We start from the raw sequence: 18914 nt of genomic DNA, 5'->3' as shown, positions 1-18914 counted from the left end.
GGCGGTGCCGTGCCCAGCTGTGGGCACGCGGCCATCCAGCACCCGCCACCGGGCAGGCAAAATAGTTCATGTAAGAATGAAGCAGCGGCTTTTGAGGGAGGAACAAAGCATTTGTCGGAGTGCAGGAGAGGGGAAGGAGGCTGTGGTGGTGCTTTAGAGGCTGGCCGACTTGAGAGGTGTTTTCCTGCTGTTAGATGCAGCCCGTCCTCTAGTTTGAGCTTGCAAATTGCACGAATATTATGTATTGTGATCCGCCCCTGAGTAAGCATGGCATATTGAGTTTTAGAGGTTAGAATAAGGAGGGGCTGCATAATTGAAAACAAACAAACAGCAAAGACAAAAAAAGAAACATAAAACAGCAAACCCAAACCCACAAATAGAAAACAGACTTTCCAGATTGATTAGTTCAAATTTGTTTATTTGAAGTACCAAAAGTTAGCATCATCACTCTTTTGGGGTGTCTCTCAAATTTGGCAATATGTTGACCATGTGTTTTCAGATGATCTTTTCACAAGAAACTGTTTTTTTTTCTTTTCTTTTTTTTTGTTGTGGGGGGAGGGTGTTCTTGCCTTAAACGTTGAATTGAAAGGAGTAGGGCAGACTGCAAAGACTAATTTGCAGTCTTGACATGCAGGTGCTGTTCTTGAAGGAATTATGCTCTGTAAAAACTTCTGTTTCAGGGAGGATTTTCCTTGGGCGTGTTAAAGAGCACCAAGTGTTTCCTGTAACTTCTAAGACATGCTACTGTTAACTTTTTTTCCGTGTCCCTGCTGGAAGCAGGTTTAAGAACAATAATGCACTTACTGGCTTCAGGAGGAAGTGAAGAGCTGCAATGAGCTGCTGATAAGGTCTAATTTTACTTTTGGTTCTCAGGGTGTTAGGACTGGAAGTTGTTTCCTACCTGCAGTAACGGATCGGTAGCTCAGCTGTAATAATTCACATATTTGGCTGAAACACCACTAAGCCCCCAGACGGAGGAATTACAGCTTCAGCCTATTAACTGTTGGCCATTAATGAGCCAGGTATAAATGCCGTGATTGTGCTTGAAATTTCTAAGCCGAATCCTCTGTATTTGATGTAAGAACGTCTCCTAAGGAAAATCGGCTAACTTCTCAGGGTTTTCACCTTTCCTCTTTGGGATGGAGTAGTACACTTCAGGTCAGGCTGATACCATCTCATGCGTTTGTGCTATCAAAGCTGGTGGAAGTTCCCCGCCGCTCTGGCAGCCCAGCTCCGATGTTCTCTCACATCCAGGCGCCTTGTTTATCTTTGACCAGAGGCTTGGATAAACTTCCAAAATAAATTAACATAGCAGTCCGCTCGGTCTCCTTTGGCGGAGGTTTTGCGGAGTGACTCAAACGTTATAAATATGAAAGCAGCTAGACTTCAAACACTTCTCTCGGACAAAGTTTTCACAGTCGTCTCCTATAGCGTCGAAGGAGAATGTTTCCTTGAAGCAAATCTTTATTTTATTTAATACTCCCCCCCCCTCCACACACACTTTCTCTATTCGCTTGCCTCTGGCCTGCACTCTCACTTCACACCTGCCCTTCTGATGAAGAAATAATGAGCGAAGATGGATCGGTGTGCCAGTACTGCAGCCCTTCGGGCTGGTGCAGCTCAAGCGGGAACCGAAGGTCAGGCTGCGGGCGGCGGAGGCTGGGCCTCCCCGCGCTTGGGCAGCGCTTGCTCGCATGCAGGAATGCGGTAACAGGATTTAAAGGAAGCATACGGAACTAACGAGGATTAAGGCTAATTGTCTGCCCCGTTCCACGAAGGGTGGCAGGATGTGGCCGTGCGGGGAGTGGTGCAGTAGGAAAATCCAGCGGTTACGGTCTCTTCACGGAGGACGTGCGTAGGCTTGGTGGGTTTGCTCTCTGTGTGAAGGAATGGAAAGTAGTAGCTTGGAAAGAGGGGGGGAAAAAAAAAAAGAAATAAAGGTTCAGTTCTTCCTTCTCAAAGGTTTTGAGCACGTTGGAGCAAATATTTCTGCAGTTGGTAGCAGTACTCCAAGTGGATGATTCTCATCATGCCTGGGCTCTGTTTTTTTTTTTGCTGGTGTTGCAGAGCTGTCCCTCTGTGAGGGGAGGTGATGTCCCTCGGATGCTAGGCTGTAGTGGCGGGGCTCAGTGCCAGTGGAGGCCTCTCACTGATGGACCCTGTGTGCCAGCGAGTTCGTTTTGAGAAAAGACACGCTGCTGTCAGAGGTGTTTTGGGGACCTTGCCTTCCCTTGCAGTTCAGGCTGGTGGCTCTAGTCTTGCAGAGGCCCCTGGTATCCCTCGGCTTGAATAAGTAGGGATTTGTGAGTGGATGGGCAGCGTGCATGCATGCGTTCATTCCTCCTTGGTTCTTGGGCTTTAACCAGTTTGAATAATGGCACCTAAAGCTCACCATTTTGTCTCTTCGGAGTCTCTTAGTGGATGAGGCAGATGTGTGGCGGCAGGGGAGGGTGCCCTGTTTTCTAGCATGGGATGGCTTTTAGGTTACAGCTGGACTTGGCTACACTTGAAGCCTTAAAGCTTTTCATCTTTTTGTTTATACTTCCCCCAAGCAAGTCAGCGATGCTCTTGCACATAGAGAAGATGGAGCGTTTCCCCTCAGTAGAGAGCTTTTGCTCACCTCTGTTTTTCCCCAGGGAAGGGTGGTGTTGGGTGCTGTGGCACGAGTGGCCAGTAGCGCATCTGGGTGCAGAAGCATGCCCCTCTGTGTCACCTGTGACTTTCGGGTGGCCCTGGCTGGTCCTGTCTCTCTGCAGGGCCCCTGCATGCCCTCCCTGAACAAGACCAGCCCTGTGAAAGGCAGGGTGAATTAGTGCATGCTCAAGGATGGAAAAAAAATTACCCCGCCGTTTTTCATGTGTTAGTGTATTTGTAGGCTGCCCTTTAACACAGTGCTTTGCAGTTTGGTGTAGGGGCTTCTGTTTTTGTCCCCCTCTAGGAATTTTTGTTGCAGAACTGCTGCAAGCTCTGCAGTCTGTATTACAGCTCTTGCAACAGAGAATTAATCTCTCTGGAAGGTAACTAACGTCTTTCTCTCCTTCTCCAATTTATAGATTAGATTATTGTTTGTATAAAGTCCAGGGTATTTTTTTTTTAATTTTACGTTAAGTCAAAAACAGGAAACGGTGGCTGATTTTCATGAGCTTTGTTTCTTATTTAAGGGATTACAAACATCTTTGGGGGCTTTCTTACATTTTTGCTTTTTGCTGCTGACTCGCATGCCGCTATTACTTCTGTTCCTTTTGGTGCACTTCAGCACACGGACACGTTAGCTCCGTTTCGAGTGATGGCGTGGGCTGGTTTTTGCTTCAACAGAACTTCGCTTCTTTTGAGCCTCTGTGTGGCATCCGAGGGGCAGGGCGCTGGGGGGCTGACCGCAGGGGCACGGCACTGCCAGAGCTGAGCCGAGCCAGCAGATGACCGGGCTGCTGGCACACACCGGACGGGCTGGGTGCGTCTCACAAGAACCTACTGTGCGATTCTGAAGCATGGTTTTGTGCATCAAGGCTGGAATCAGCTATGTTTATAAAGAGGGGGGAAAAAAAAAAGAAGTGGAAGAGCCGTTGCCAATGGTGTATTCCTGTTTTCTGCTGCCTGCCTGCGTGTGGTACCACCCTGAACCGGTGAGCATCCCGGGGGGTGCGTGCCGGTGGGTCCAGGCAGCGTAGGAGGAAAGGAGCTGGAAGTGTCACGGGAAAATATTGTTAGGAATGAAAAATATTCCAGTTCGCATAACAGTGTTTGTGGCAGAATCCGTTTGGGTTAAAAGCTGCTTTTTTGGCAAATAACCTGAATCTTTATGGAAAAAAACAAACAGGCAGTTTTTTGGCTTTGTTTGCCTTCTTGATGGGGAATTTGAGGAAAAAATGAGAAGTCTTACAAAGAAAGTAACTGTCTCCAAGCCAGATCTCTTCTATTTACTGTTCCTTGTGCCTGAGGTTTCAGTAATTCTGTGTATTTGCTGTTCCCAATGGATTCTCTTTTTTTTTTTCTTCCCCATTTAATTGCATAAAATCATACTCAGTGGTGATTTATTTTTTTTTAGGGTGGTGGGGATGTGCGTTACCCCTTTAAGATCTGCTGGACAACTTTGTTGAATTAAGAAGTCTGATTACTGACTGTACACAGCTTTTTAATGGGTTTTATCACGACTACTCTTGCCTTTTAGTGTACCCAGTATTACCAGCTGAAAGTGTCTGGCTCTCTAGTTGTTCTTAGTGGCTGGTGGAGGGACAGGGCCACCGCCTGTCTCAGCAATCCTGGAGACAGGTCTCCTGTGCGCTGTGTGCCTTGTCTTCCTCGCCTGAGAAGCTTTTGTTTGTTTTTCCATCACAAATTGCCCGTTGTGTAACACATCTCTCATAAGGCATGTATACAGAGACGCATTATGGAAACTATTTCATGTCTAAAGAATTCAGTGATAATAAGGAGAATTTGCATTTCCCAGGTTCTCACTCAGCAAAGTGAAGTGGGTGTTTTTGGTTTTGTTTTTTTAATTAAGAAACAACTCTTGGTTTTCATTGAAGGTTTCTGTCTTAGCAAGAGCCAGAGAGAATCCTCTAGTTAACCAGAGCTATTTTGCTCCCCAGGCTTGCTTAAATAATAAGTTTAATTATGTAGTGTTGTTTTTTTCTTCTCCTTGACTTATTTGTATATTCAGGTCTTTGTGTGGTTTCTCTCCCTTTTGATGTTTGCAGAAATGCATTATCTTCATCTGTCTGGTTTATGTTTGGTGTGCCACTAATTGACTCAATATCCTGTTTGTGGAAACGAAAGTACTCTATCATAGCAGAGTTTTCCAAGGTGTAAAAACCCTACCATACTCAGGCCACCCTGCCGGAGAGGAAGTCGCTGTGGAAACGAAATTGCAATGGTGTTTTTCCTCAGGTAAACAGGTTTTTGACTTGGGGCTGACTTGTGGGGCTGCAGATGGCATTTGTGCGGGGCGCCGGAGGCCTTCAGGTGAGGCTGGGGCAGCTTTTGGTGGCCTCCACAGGTGCACCTGGACCTCACTCTTGCCCCAAGGCAGAGCCTGGCAGGGTTAACTGGTTATGCTTCGGAGGCAGCTGAGGGGACAGGCAGGCTTTCCTCTTGTTTTGGGTTGAAGAGCTGCATTAGTAGCCTGGGATGCCCTGAAATCGCTTACGTTGGCCTCAGTGGCAGTGGTGGCCCAGGCTTGGTTGTTCAGGGACGTGGCCCTGCCGTCAACTGGAAGACGAGCACTACTGTCACAATTTGGACTCAGACGGGTAGAAGGCAAGGGCCCGCTTTGTGTCCTGAGCTGCTCTTTCCAGAACAAAATTAAGGCTCCTAATGTGCGTTTGGCTTAATGTACACGCACACACATAAATCTCTCTCGTTCTTTTCGGTCCCTGACCCTCTTGGCAGTAAATTTGTGAACCTGAAGCTGTCAACAAAGCAAAATGGAAAAATAAAAGCCAGACAGACCTTGGTTGTGTACGATATTTTAAGTAACTGTAGGTACGCATGATGGAAATAATTAAGATTATTTGTTGTGCTGAACAGAGGTATGTCACTGAGGTATTGTGTGCGCTGGCATTCCCCACGCCTGCGAGATGGATTAGCAGCTGAGTTAACAGATGCAGTAAAGCTTGACCGAAAATAGTTCACTGTTGTTAAGCGTAGGTGAAAGGGCTTTGGTTTGGGTATCAAAGAGTGTGTTTTGACTACTTGACAAGTTTGCAAAAAATCATTTCAATATTATAAGCTTTCTCTGTGAGTCTGGGGAATTTTTCTGTGCCATTAGAGTAATCAGCAAAAAGCTGAAACACACATTGATTAATAACCTAAGTGGAAGCGCATGGGAAACAAGTGGCTTTAATATTAATAAGGCAAATAAACCATTTATATAAAACGGTTGCTAATTGAGTGGGATGTTAAATACACTGCATGCTGGCATACGCTGCCAAATTTCTGTACTTTCATAACCCGGCTATGTGTGAGCATGTCTTCTGGCTTTAAAAACTGCCGGGTGGCTGGAAGAAGGGGTGCAGGTTGGGGCTGGAAGAAGGGGTGGACAAACGGCTGTGGTGGCTGGATGGAGGGCAGGGCTTCTGGGGCTGTGAAAGGGCTGGCACCTGGCCCGAGGGTGATGCTGGCTGCAGATCTGGCTGCAGACCGCGGTGAGGATCTGGGTTTGGGTTTGCTTCTTCTGGTGCCTTTTGGGTTTCAAATCCCAGGAAGAATTGCAAAAGGAGAAGAAAGGAAAGCTGCGTCTGGTTGTGTGATGGTGGCCTTCAGGATGGGAAGCGATTCACATCAGAAATGGGGCACGTCATTTTCTGTCTGATGGTGAGAAATACGGGTAGGTGGCTGCACGCAGCACTTTTGGTGGAAGTGAGCAGGCTACATTTGAAATTGTGGTAGCACCATGTGCTCAGGAGCATCGCGGGAGATGTGGTCTGAATGTCCCAGCCTGGTCTGACCCGCTGTGACCAGAGGGTACTGGCAGCGCTGCATCATCTGCAGGATGAGAGCTCAGAAACTTCTAATTCCACTGCCCATGGTGGACGCGTTGCCTCCGTTAGCAGGATCTCAGTGCTGTTTTACATCTCTTCCTTCCTGGCACGCGACCATCTCTGCAGGAGTATTCTCCCTAGGAAAATAAACACAAGTGCCGCAGCAGCACTGCTTTAAAGCAAGCAGCGAAGTCTGACCAAGCGTTGGAAAGAAGGAAAGCTCGGATAAGAGCCATCAACTAAAAATTCAAGTTTGCTGCTTATACTAGGCAACATGCATGCCTTGAAGCATTGTGCATATGTGAGGCAGTCTGGGAGGATTCTCTACGGTTGCTTTGGGTGTGTGGTATACCCCAGAGCAGGATTTTTTTTTTTTTTCCCCCTCCCTTTGGTATTTGCAACTTAATGTCATTTCACCTACAAGTATTTCAGTGCCAAGCCACTATGTGTTTTTGTAGCGCTTTTCATCAGTGAATATCTGAAAGCAGCACAGGCAGTGACCAGAGCGACCCAGCCTTGCTGTGGCTGGGGCTGTGCCGTATGCGGCTATGCCCGCGGCATGTGGGCATTACGGCACCACTGCGGCAGGCAGGCGAGAGCTCCTGGGCTGTTCCTGCACCCCCAGCTCCTTTTATAGCCAGGAAAACCGGGAAGCTTCTGGTATTTGGGGTATTTCAGAAGTGATCGAGTTGGGTGAACAGTTCGATAGCCTTGTCTTTCTCAGCGACTCTGCTGGAGTCGATTGCACGCTCACACTTTTCTTTATTCTTCTCGTCTCTTGTTAATGTGGGGCTGGAGCAGCGGAGCCGTGCTCAGGGGTGATGCTAGTGTTTCTTGTCATCTTTGTTGGGGGTTTTGCAAAGCCTCAGTAGCATGTCAATTATATATGATGGGTGGAAGCCTAATATTCTGTGATAATTAGAACGTAAGTCTAGTGTGAAATCGGATTAGAGTCCGGCATTACAGTCCGGGATTCCTTTTGTAGTCGGTTCAGAGGAAGTCATAAAGCTCTTTTAAAGATGACACGAGCTGATGTGTGCTAGAGGGCAGAGGCAGGGTGCGAGGCTGAGGTGGTGGTGGCCCTGCTCGCCCCTCTCCTGGGGCAGCATTTGTTCCCATGCGCAGAAACGGGCTGCGGTAAGCTGGGCTGCTGGAGCACTGGGCAGCGAAGTCCAAGAGTAACATCTCTGCCATAAAGTGCTTTTGGCTTGTTCGCTGAGCTGCAAAGAAGGGCCAGACTGTGCGCAGGAGAGTTTTCAAGAAATAATACCCCCTGCCTCCCAGTTAACTGCTCCCGAAAGTTTAGCTGTTTTTCCAGCCAGATGTATTTGAAGTATGTACTTGGTCAAGGCAATGAGAAGCAGGGTGGGAATGGCATGTTAGCCTGGAAGTCCAGAAACAACATTTTGAAAAGGTCTTGGAAAATTGTTTGGTGAAGGGAATTGCTTTTCAGGATAATGGAGCCCCTGAGTTTGCACTGCACGCTTACTCATTCGATGAAAACATGTTTTCCAATGCTTTGCAAAATAGTTACTTGATTTGGAAGAAACTCCATGTGCTTGGAGTCTGCTAAATGTGGCATTTCTGTAATGGCTTAAATCATAAGTTTGTAAGATTACCTTTCTGAGTACATTTCCTTAGATTTGCAGATGGTAACACTGTGTACCATTGCATTTCTATGTTTAACCTCACCACCTCCATTCCCCAGAGGTGTACTGTTAACTAGCCAAGGAGCAAAATTCTTTTATCATTTCGGTCCATCGCTTCTCTCTCTATAGAATGTAATTCTCTCTATATTATATCTAATATAAAATAGAGAGAAGGTTTTGCTGCAACAGGCCATGGAAAAGATCTGCTGCAAGTAAGTCCTTGAGAAGTTGCAGGTATGGTGTGCATATGCAGTAAATATTTCAAGTAGTTCTCTGCTACTTAAGCTCTTTTTGCCATGCAGCCCCTGATGTGATGATTGCAAACCCTGCCAAACGATTCAAGAAAAAGCATAACTTGAAAGGAAGCTGTGGCAGAGTTATATTTTGCTGTGCTCATATGGTGATAAATTACAAAAGCAGCAGTGTCTTTAGCAATCAACAGTAGATGAAGAGTTGCCTTGTATGGGCATTGTTTGATGAGTTTTAACTTGAGAAATAATTATTGCCGAATGTGTCCTTGACAATGCGCACACACAATGAGTGTTCTTTATATCATGTACGTAAACATTGGATATCTGCTTAAGTGGACCTAAACACTCGTATTTTTTGCTCCTTTTTCTTAGAGGAGTCCTCGCTGCCCGCAGGAAGAACTGGGAGCACTGTCTTCACCCTGAGCTCCAGGTTGCTGTGCGCTGCGCGGCGAAGCATGCCTGTGCTCGTGTGGAGCGCTGGCAGCGGTTGCTTGCCAGGCTGTAAGGTTCTCATTCCCGTGTGCCAGGCGTCTCGCGCTGCCGCGCTCAGACGTATTTGTCTGGCAGCACCGTGCTTTGGTGTGCGTCTGAGGAGATGCAGGACGGTCTCGACGCTGTGGCCGCTCACTTCCAGGGCGGGAGGCGATGCAGCGTTGGGATGTCGTGCTGCTCTCCCTGCATGCTTGTGCATGGGAGTGACCCCTGTGCACGCACGAGGGCCGCACGAAGGAAGGGAGCACAGAGCCCTGCTAGCTGATGTGAAGCCAAAGCTAGAAATGAGATTCCTTGCAAGCTATCAGTGCCTGTTGCTTTGCTCACGTGAAGGGTACAGAGGTGCTAAGGACAACCCTGCAGGAAAGCAGGAGCTTCAATTGATTTCCCGTTGGTATCTTCCACTGTGGCACAAGGAAGCTGTAATAAAAGCAGCCCACAGTCCTAAACTTTCGGGTTTTTACCACTGGGTAATGCAGTACATCCTCCCCTGCTTTAGCACTTAGTAGCAGGAGCTCCTCAGCTCCAGACAGAGCTAATTCTTGATCACAAGCCAAGACCACATAGTGCTGACATGACTGAGAAATATCTTCCATAATTAGATTGCTTGGTCATTCATTTTTGAATGACTGAGTTGCAGTTTGGAGCATAATTTCTTAATGCTCAACCAAATAGTAAATCAAGCTTGCACAGATCCTGTCAGTAGTGTTCTCCTTGCTTGGCTTTGCAGTGTGTACCAAAGAAGCACTGTGCAAATCTGATCAAAGAAAGACAACTTTGCTTTGTAATGTTAGCTCCTGATCTAGTACTCTGAAATATAAAACAATGTAACGTAATGGAAAAAGGCATCGTCAAATAGGCGGGATTCTAACTTCAGTTCAGTAGTGTAAATAGATACAAAACTGTTCCTTGTAATTATGAAATATGTTGGACTTTTTATGTTTTTTTTTAATCAATAAATAAATTGGAGTAGTTGTTAGAGGTGGCTGCTGAGGGGATCCCAAGGCATCTGTGGACAACTTCAGAGTGTCTGTGAAATGTAACAAGGAAAAGAAACCCTGCTGTCAGTAGGCTTGAGTTTGCCAAGTAGGGTAGAGGTGTACCCCTCCAGCACAAAATAAAATAGGAGTGTGTAAATTGTAATCACCAAAGAAGGGAATCCTTAATGAAAACGGTACTGAAATAATGAAGTGCATTTCAGATAAGGTATTTCCAACATGGTCCCCCTCCATCAGAAATTTAGGAAGGGTTTCAAGAGTTTTGAAATTAAATTATTTTGACACGTCAAAACAAGCCGTGGCTGTAGCAGTAATTATCATATCCTTGCTATTAATGTGTTTTCCGCTGTGTCAAAGAGGCTTAGTTCTGTATTGGAATCGGAGCAGAGGGATGCGAAAAGAAATAGCGTGGCTTTGCCTGGGGAGGCAGGTTTGTTAGAGAGGTGTGTTCCCGATGGCTTTGCCTGATGCTGTTGAGTTGCCAGCTGGTGCGGGCTGCGGCGTTTACAACCCATGCTTGTAAATCACCGAGGCGGATTTGGTGGGCAGGATCTAAAAATCCTGGGTGCACCTCTTCCTCCGTGCTAAATGGCTGATGGAGCTGAGCACGGCCGTCGGTGGCGGAGGCAGTGCCGCGGGGCTCTGCGTGCCCAGGCTCAGCTTGGCGTTGTGACCGCCTCGCCTCCCCTCGCTTTAACACATCGTGCTTGCCACAAGAGGTGATCCTGGGAGGAAAAGGAGTGCGCAAAAGGGAAGGAAAAAAATGGCTGTAAGGAGACAGTAAGTTTTTTCTTTGTTTTCTGAAGGCTGTCTAAGCAGGGCTGTTTCCTGTAACAGTCTTGGAGATTTCCATAATTCACAAGCAGTCGACAATCCTGCGCAATAAATTAGTTGTGGCAGAATTATCAGTTGGTCAAGGTCTCTCTGTAATGCCGGAGAAAACAAACAAACCCTGTAGTGCCAAAGGAAAATAGGTTTAGGAGAAGAGGTTGTTAGGAGTGTGTGTGTAAATAATATGTATAAGTTGTTGTTTTTTTTTTTTTTTAAGTACCATAAGTGTCTGAAAGGAGAGAGGTTAATGTTTTTAGGCAAGAAAGTCATGCAAAGTGAACTGGAGGTTGAATAGCTGGGCAGATCATGCAGCTGTGGGACCAGGTGCTTGCACTAGGCTGGCAGAGGAACAACTGCTTGTGTTGGTCTTGGGCTTTTGTTTTGCTCAGTACCAATATTGATCTCATTTCTCTACAAACACTTCTAATGCTTTAGAAGGTCAGGTAGTTACATGGTTCATAGCCTGTCGTGAAGAGGTTTTCTGGGCAGGGGGTTGCAGAGTCCCCTGCAGCTCTTGGGGTGAGTCTTGGTGAGCCTTGGCAGTGCTGGAGGTTGCTGCTGGCTTTTGGGGTGCGAGCAAGTAGGGTGTAGACTTCTCCTCTCCATCCCTTTCCATGGGCTGAAGGTTAGGGTTTGGCAGCAGGATGTGAAACTGGGGGGGATCGCACCAGCTTGCATGTAGTTGGTGTCTTCTAAAATACTGTCTGACTTGGAAGTGGGAGCTGCTCATCTTAACTGCTTGTTTTGGTCATTATCTTTCAAGGTAAAGGAAGAAAATTGTTTGAATTCTCCAAAACAAACACCCAGTTTCACCCAAGATGATGACAGAAAGTGGTAAAATTAAAAGTCGGAAATGTAAAGCCTTGTGATAAGTAGTTGCATAAAACAAATTTATTTTGATATCAGTGATAACTGTGATTCCGAGAGAATACTTCTCCAGTGATAACTGGAGGCGGGGATGAAGAATAAAAGGTCTATCTGTGCGAAAAGGACCATTGTGATTGATATTGTATTATGAATTAACTGAATGAATTGAAAGTAATTACAATACTCAGCAGAAACTTCATGGAAGATATCATAGTGTAGACAGGTCAAATTGCTGGTTCTTCAGATTATACTGTGCAAGATGAGTATCTGTTCATTCAGTTTATTAACTGAATAAATAAGAGGACACTTCTTAATGTTCTTGCAGGATGATAAGTCATGGTATTTATATGTGTTCCTATAAAGCTCTTTTGCAGAATTAAGTTCTGATGTGCCAGAGCCTAACAGGAGCATCTCAAGAAAAGATGATGTGGCTGTGGGGCCTTGCGAGCTGAACTTTTTGCGTTGAATTGGGAATTCTTCTAACTTGGGATGTTTTCTTCTCTGCTTTTCAGGTGACCACTTGAAAGTCTGCTCGCAAGCCTACACATGCTGCTCTCAAGAAATGGAAGAGAAGTACAGTCAACAGAGTAAACACGACTTCAGAAATGCCGTTGTAGAGCTTAGCAATCACTTACAAACAATGTTTAGTTCCCGATACAAGAAGTTTGATGGTAAGTGCAGAGACCTTGACCTTGATCTCCTTTGCATAAAATTACAAAAAAAATCCCATCCTGTTGTTCTGTATGCAATTGTTCTCTGCCTCCCCCTTTGCTGGAGAAGTTCATGACTCATGGTGGTGAGGGTAGAGCACGGCTTGTTTTGCAATCCCATGTGAGAGTAATATTTGCTGATTATGGTTGTTTGTTTCCTAAAGAGAGATTTCTCTGATTATTCTTTCGAAAAACTGTTTTGCTGTTAGATTGCAGTTAGTTTTGTTTGCATATCCTCACAGTGCATGTAATTGTAATGTGCACATCTCACAGCTCTGATCCACAGAAATGCTGATCTTCCTCGGTCTGTTATGAACCAACATGATTTGTATCCATCTCACTTAGCCTTTAGGGCTAAGTAAAACAGCAAGTAAATACAGAGATGTCTTTGCACAGAGGCTAAAGGGTGATGCAGGGTCAGAAGCAAAATGAACCAAGTCTCGGCCGAGTTCCCATTGCTCAAGTGACACCAGCTACTGACTGATAAGCAAATGTCTGGTCTCAGCATTGCCTTCAGATCAGTAATGCTGAGGCACAGGAGGGCTGCACTCTCCCCTTACCTTGATGGAAGAAACTCCTTCTGCAGGTAGCTGCCACACACCTGTGCCAGTGTCCTATATTCACTGTGTGCCCCAGCAGCCCCTTAACAGGGATGGAGTAGTAGGGTGTCAGGCTCCTGCCTGGGCTGTGTTTGTTGGCTGCAGCAATGAGCTGACACCTAGTTGTGGAAATATCTGATTAGTTAGGTGGGCTGGTTGTGCCCATACAGCTTCATTTCCATTTGGTAGTAGAGGGTGATTCCACTGCATAGTTCCTCTGGACTTGTTCTCCCTTGTTCAGTCACTAGAAAATCCATGTTGAACCAATACCCTGAAGTTTGTGTCTTGAACCTACCAGGGACCTCCTCTTTGCTGCTGCAGCAGGTAGCAGACCCTTTCTTTCAAAGGATGTTGGCACTTGAGCGAACAAAAAAGTCCCTGGGTGTGAAATTGCAGTGAGTCAAAGTGAAATTATGCAATCATCTTGATAGCATCTAAATCTACCAGCTAAATATTTCCCTCTTAACCTCTGTTGTCTCTACCTGCTGGTACACCAAAGGGGTGATAGAGAGAGAACCAAAGTGTCTAGACTTGCAAGCTTATTAAACGCAGAACAAGACACTTAATGAAATCCAGCCCATAGATAAGCCCTTTCAAAGAGGCCAGAGGAACAGCATCTGCTTCACCTTAAATGAATGACAAGGCTGCTTAAAATGCTGCATTGGAAACAAAGAGCATGCCCGGTTCACTGCATTAGCATCTCTGACGTGGTGCAGACGTATTGTTAGGTGTGTCTGCTTGTTTTTATGGTGAGAGATGGCTGCAGGGCTGCATGATGGCAGGGGGGTGTAAGGCTAAGCTGGATACCTCTCAAAGCATAATGCTTCAAAATGGGGGAGATTTTGGTAGGGAGCCCTGCAAAGCTGTTCTGTTTGTGCCATGTGGTTCTTCTGTCAGCACCTCTCAGCGTGCCTGCTGCTGGTCTCAACACTGTGGCTCCTCTGATCTTAACCCTGGAAGTCCTTGAAAGGCAAATTTGGAAGGGGATGCTGTGATCCTGTTCCTGGAAGCTAGATTTGCTGTACCCAGCCTGTCCCTGAAGCATGTTTCTCTGCCCTTTATGAAACTAATGAAGGAGAACTAGCAACCTCCTCAGCTTGTCCCAAAGCCTAATGGCCCATCTTTGAGCATTTGATAATATCAGATCTAAATCTTCGTTTGCTGTAGACAAAGCTGATTTAGGGATTTTTTTTAATCTTACCTGGGGTAGAAGAAGAGATTAACTGATTATTATCCTCCATCATTTACCTCTTGGAAGACTTTTAATCATGACTGCTTCCCTCCCACTGACCGAGCCACCTGGAGGCTGAATGCACTCAGTTCCCAGGAGCACTGTTGGTGGTGGCTGAGAAGTCTCCCTCAGAGGTTCTCAGATTCTGTGCAGAAAAAATGGCAAGATTTTGGAGTGCTGTGCTTAGACTGCTTTGGTGTTTTCGCATGTTTGTTTTAAAAGAGCTTCCAATGGACTGATAGACTGTTTGAGGTGGTTGTTTCCTCGGTACAGTCCCTACGCTTGGTCAACTGATCAGGTGTGTTCTGGTTTTTCCTTGCATGCTTGATTTCTCCTTGTCATATGTCCCTTGGGAGGGGCATTCCTTTTACTGCTTCTGGAGCAATACTACGGTTTTCCAACACTTCTCCGAGTTTGGTCTGGCTTTTCTGCCCCTAGGATGTGGCAATCCTTTCCTTTATGGGCTCTGCAAGGATTCCTTTATCCAAGTGGTTAATGATAGCCTTGGGTGGAGTGGAGGCTGGGAGACTGCTGGGACACTGCTTTAAGATGTCCTTCCAGTTTGATGCCCCTAATGATTGTATTTTGGGTGTAACTTTGCATCTTGGTACACTCCAAACATTGTTTCAGTCAAAGTAAACTGGAAAGTTGAAGTAACTGGAAAGAGGAAGTTGAATGGGACATGAATCCAATTTGAGGTGCCTTGACAGTTACTTTGATGTAACGGGTCCAGCCTAGAGGAGAGGGGGATGATCAAGACCCATGTGTCTGTCCTGACCTCTGGGGATAAGATTTGAAAAGCACACGATCCCCTTCCAAAGCTCTTCCTTTGCATGGGCCCTTGCTTTGATTTTAGCATTTGGAGCTCTTTAGGGCTACCTCATTAGCAGTAGCCAAATCCATTCAAATGAAAGTAAAGCTGACAGAAAATCAGCCATGCATCTTCCTTTTTAACAAGAAATCATCTAGGCTGTGTGGCTAGACTGAACAGGCAAGGTGAGTTATTGTGGAGACCTAAATTCACTTGATTTCACTGGTCTCCCAGCAAGTGGAACAACCCCTCCTCTTGCAGGGCAATGTCAGGGGTGCTTTGGCGACAGCACTCGCAGCTCTCGTGTGGCAAGAAGCAGCTGGGACCCCCAGCTCTCTGGCAGTCTGTGGTGCGGGTTCCCTGGCTGCTAATCTCTTCGCCTTGACGCTCAGGTCTGAGAGGAGAGGCAAACCCGTGCTGCCTCCGTTATGTGCTTGACCTTTGCAGCAGTTGCCAACGTAAAAGGACAGTTGAAGTGGCAGCACGCCCTTTGGATGGAGGCTGTAACGCCTTGTGGCTGTTGGAGTGTTTGCATCAGCTGTTGCTCAAGCTCTGCGTGCTTTCCTAACGGTGGCCAGAATAGCTCTGATCCGACACCAAAGCCGTACACTTCAACAGTGGATTATCTGCTCTTAATCAGGAGTATCGAACAAATTTCTGATTCTGTCCTCACATGGCTGACCAGAAGTCACTTCAGCTCCAAATACGTAATTGTACAGCATCAGATCCTTCTGTGCGTGTTTGGTTTGCAGACACTGGGAGAAGACCAAAGCTTTAGAGTCCAGTATCTTGCATATCCTGTCTAAATATTTTCTTCCAGTACAGTTCTGTGTGCTCCCAGGGTTCTCTCCTGTTGTAATTCAAATCGCTAGCCCAATCCCAGTCTAGCAGCAAAGTATATGTTTTCAGCAGTAAGGGACATGCATTTTTAATAATATATATGCATGCACACACGTATATACTTTAGGTATTGTTGGATTCTCTGTTGGCAGATATTTTTAAGGTGAAGATATGCTGTTTTTTCCTGGCACATGTGGTCTCAGATGGATGCTCATAGACTTCACTGAGAAATGGATGGGTCGGATTCTCTGGCTGTATAAGCATCACCCTGCAGGACGATGACAGTTGCAGGATGCGGGAGGGGTGGCCAGATGTGGTGCCTGTCCTGGGCTGCCATGAAGCTGTGCAGCTGTGACCACATCTCCTGCCACAGAAGTAGCTACAGCAGGCAGGGCTTAAAAAAAAAAAAAAAAAAAAAGTGGGGGGGGATGTTTAAAATCTCTTCTGCCTTGTCTCTTCTTTGCCAGTCAGTGTCCCAGCGCTTCCCTCTCCCAAGGTTTAATAATGTTAAAAGGATTAATGGTGACATTAAGACTGTGTAAATACTCAGTCCCTTTTATTAAACTTGAGCTTTCATCTCCATTGCCCTTTCAGGCTGAAGTTTTCCGTGCTGGGGGCTGTGCTAGGAGAGCGGTGGTTTGGGGAAGACGAGGTGAATGCCAGAACAGAAATTGCTCAGCTGTTTGGAGGAATTGGAGTAGGGGCAGGAAGCAGCAGATAACTCTTCTTCAGCATTTCCGCTATCCTGTTGCTACCGAGATAAAATGTTCTTTGGTTGCTTTCCCCCCCCCTCCTTCTTTAATTAAAGACACCCACTGAATCTCTCACAAGACGTAACTGTTGTGCCAGGCCTGTTCTAGGGAGAAGTGATGTTTTGTAGGCTTATTGCGATTGAATAGTGAATGAGGGAAAGGCAAATTCCCCAAACCCCGTGAGCACGGGGTCTGGTAAATGACTGCTGTGGTGGGGTGAGTCTGTGAAGTGCTGGCTGTTTTGTTGTTGCCACCGCATTTAAGAAGCGGTTTCATTTAAACCAAGTCTCGTCCCTTTCTTCTGTGTGCTCTGGGTTTAGGAAAGGCAAGCAAGCTTTTGCTTCCCACGTTGTGTAGGAGTATTACGCGCCCATAAGGAGGCAAACGCACGGTGGGCTGGGCTGACAGTGGGTTTGGTGCTCACTGTGCCCAAGTGACAGGAGGGTTTGTACAGGACTGCTCAGCCCCAGCCGGCATCTGGGAAGCTATTAAATGTTGAGTGTCCCCTTTCTGCTCCGCTCTTCCCTGCTCCCCTCTGGCTTTTCCATTAACATCTAAGATAAAACAAATATGGAAGTGTAAAATGAAACCCCTGCGGGAAAATGAGTGGGAAGAAAGAGAATCTGGGCAGTGGTCCCCAAGGGGTGTGTGGGGCCATGGTGCACCCGGCGGGGGATAGGCAGAGGGGCTGGAGGGGCCCCTGTAATACAGCACGCCACAGGTTGGATCCTTTGGGGGTTATTTCTTTGGGGCTGGCTGTGGGTCAGTGCTTTTAGGTGTTCCGTAGGTTTTGAGAAAGGGGAGTGGGACATAGCCCCCCTGAAAAAGGTGGTTTCTGGTTGAGTCTGGGAAAAACAAACAAACTCTAATCTAATTTCTTTATTTAGATATTGTTCGGATAACCCTTGGCTTCCCAGCTGCTGTCTCCAGGTCAGAGTTGGCTGGGAGGTATGCTGGGACCTCCGGGAGTTTAACTGCGTTCAACCCCAAATTCTCGATTCCTCACTTAGTCACTTGGAGGGTATGAAGAGTAGGCTGAATTAGTGGGTGTTTGGGGCTGACCCTCCTGTGGGCTGGATGCAACCTTGTCTGCTAACTCCGTGGTCCTGGTACGGAGCATAGGTGAGCTGGGGAGAGACCAGAGCAGCTCCTGCTGGTCCATCGCCTCCTCGCGGATGATGTGTCGTGTTCGCGTGGCTTTGCGTTGCGCTGCGCGGTGGGTACAGCGTGTGTGCAGGCGGGGTGCTGGAGGAGAGCCGTCCTCTGTCCTGAGGGAAGAGGGGAGGCTTTCCCTTCGTGGTGGCCTTTCTTCACTGTCATCTGTCTCAGTGGTCTCCTTCCCGCTGTTCCAGAGGGCGCGGAGGCAAATGGTGAAAGACGAACCCCGCGGGTGTCCAGTTCCTATAGTTAGAATTTGGCAGACAATCAGGACGCTCCGCCTTACCAAAATAACTGCCCTTTTGGGACCTTAATGTCTTGTTAACTCTTTTATTGGAAGCTGCCTGCAAGAGCAGAGAACTGGGGCTTCACCCTGCTCACGTGCCAGGACCCCTCATGTTGCGGGACCCGCTGGCCTCATCCTGCCTCTGGTGCAGTCTCTGCAGAAGGCTGCTCCCAGGAGTCTCGGTGTAGCAGGACTTTCACAGAGGGAGACTGGAGATGTAGTGGGCCTTTAATGCTTCTTGTGCAAGAGCCATGTGGTTCTTGTGTTGTTGAATAAATCTGCTTGGTGGAGAGAGCTCTACCAGTGCAACCTTTCCTCTGGCAAACGCTCTGGTGATGACTGCGTCGTTAACATACAAATAACACAGCAGTGTTGTCTATCTGCTGCCACGCACGTCTAGGCAAAGGCACAGCCTCGTTCTTGCCTCTCCAGAAAAGGCTGGCGGCAAACCTCACATGCCAACCGGGGCAGAGAACGGTGGGCAGACTCCTCGTGTTTTGCAGTAGAAGCAGTTGCCTCCTGTCGGGAGCCAGTCCTTCAGGCTTGGTTTTGGACCTGTGCTTGTCTGGGATAGGGGCGGAGTGATGTAGGAGAAACGGGGAGGGAGCAACCACCAACACAGTTTCTTTAAAATGTCCCACTTGAGGGCTTTCGTTTGCCCTTTCCCACTCACTCCAACAATAATGAAACAAACTGTCTGCTTTCTCTGCTCTCTGTACAGTGGAAGTTTGTTTATTCTTTCTTTCCTTGTAACTGGCTTCTCTCCATCTGGAGATCTTTAAAAAGGTACAAAACCACTGTGATTTTTCTTCTCCTTTATTGAGAAGGGCAATGCTCATCTAACGGTGAGGGGGACCAGACCTCTGTCTGGGGAGGCTCAGAAGGATGATGAGGTCAAAGCATCCCTGCGGGGAGGACATCTCGAGGGGGGAGGAGTCTCCTGCCCCGTGGAGGTGTGCA

The 18914-nt window shown here is 47.0% G+C and overlaps 1 protein-coding gene across 2 annotated transcripts in view; it reads left to right on the top strand.

Moving 5' to 3' along the window:
- Positions 1-18914, top strand: part of GPC4 (glypican 4) — a 69337-nt gene that overhangs the window by 18078 nt on the left and 32345 nt on the right. For both annotated transcript variants that reach the window (XM_083797333.1, XM_083797334.1), the window contains exon 2: positions 12080-12238. In XM_083797333.1, coding sequence (XP_083653459.1) covers positions 12080-12238 — 159 coding nt within the window. The remainder of the gene's footprint in view (positions 1-12079; positions 12239-18914) is intronic.

The sequence above is a fragment of the Anser anser genome (genome assembly GCF_964211835.1).
Source record: "Anser anser genome assembly, chromosome: 13".
Taxonomy (NCBI): domain Eukaryota; kingdom Metazoa; phylum Chordata; class Aves; order Anseriformes; family Anatidae; genus Anser; species Anser anser.
Note: the sequence above shows the minus strand (reverse complement) of the source record. Positions and strands in the feature narration are given on the sequence as shown.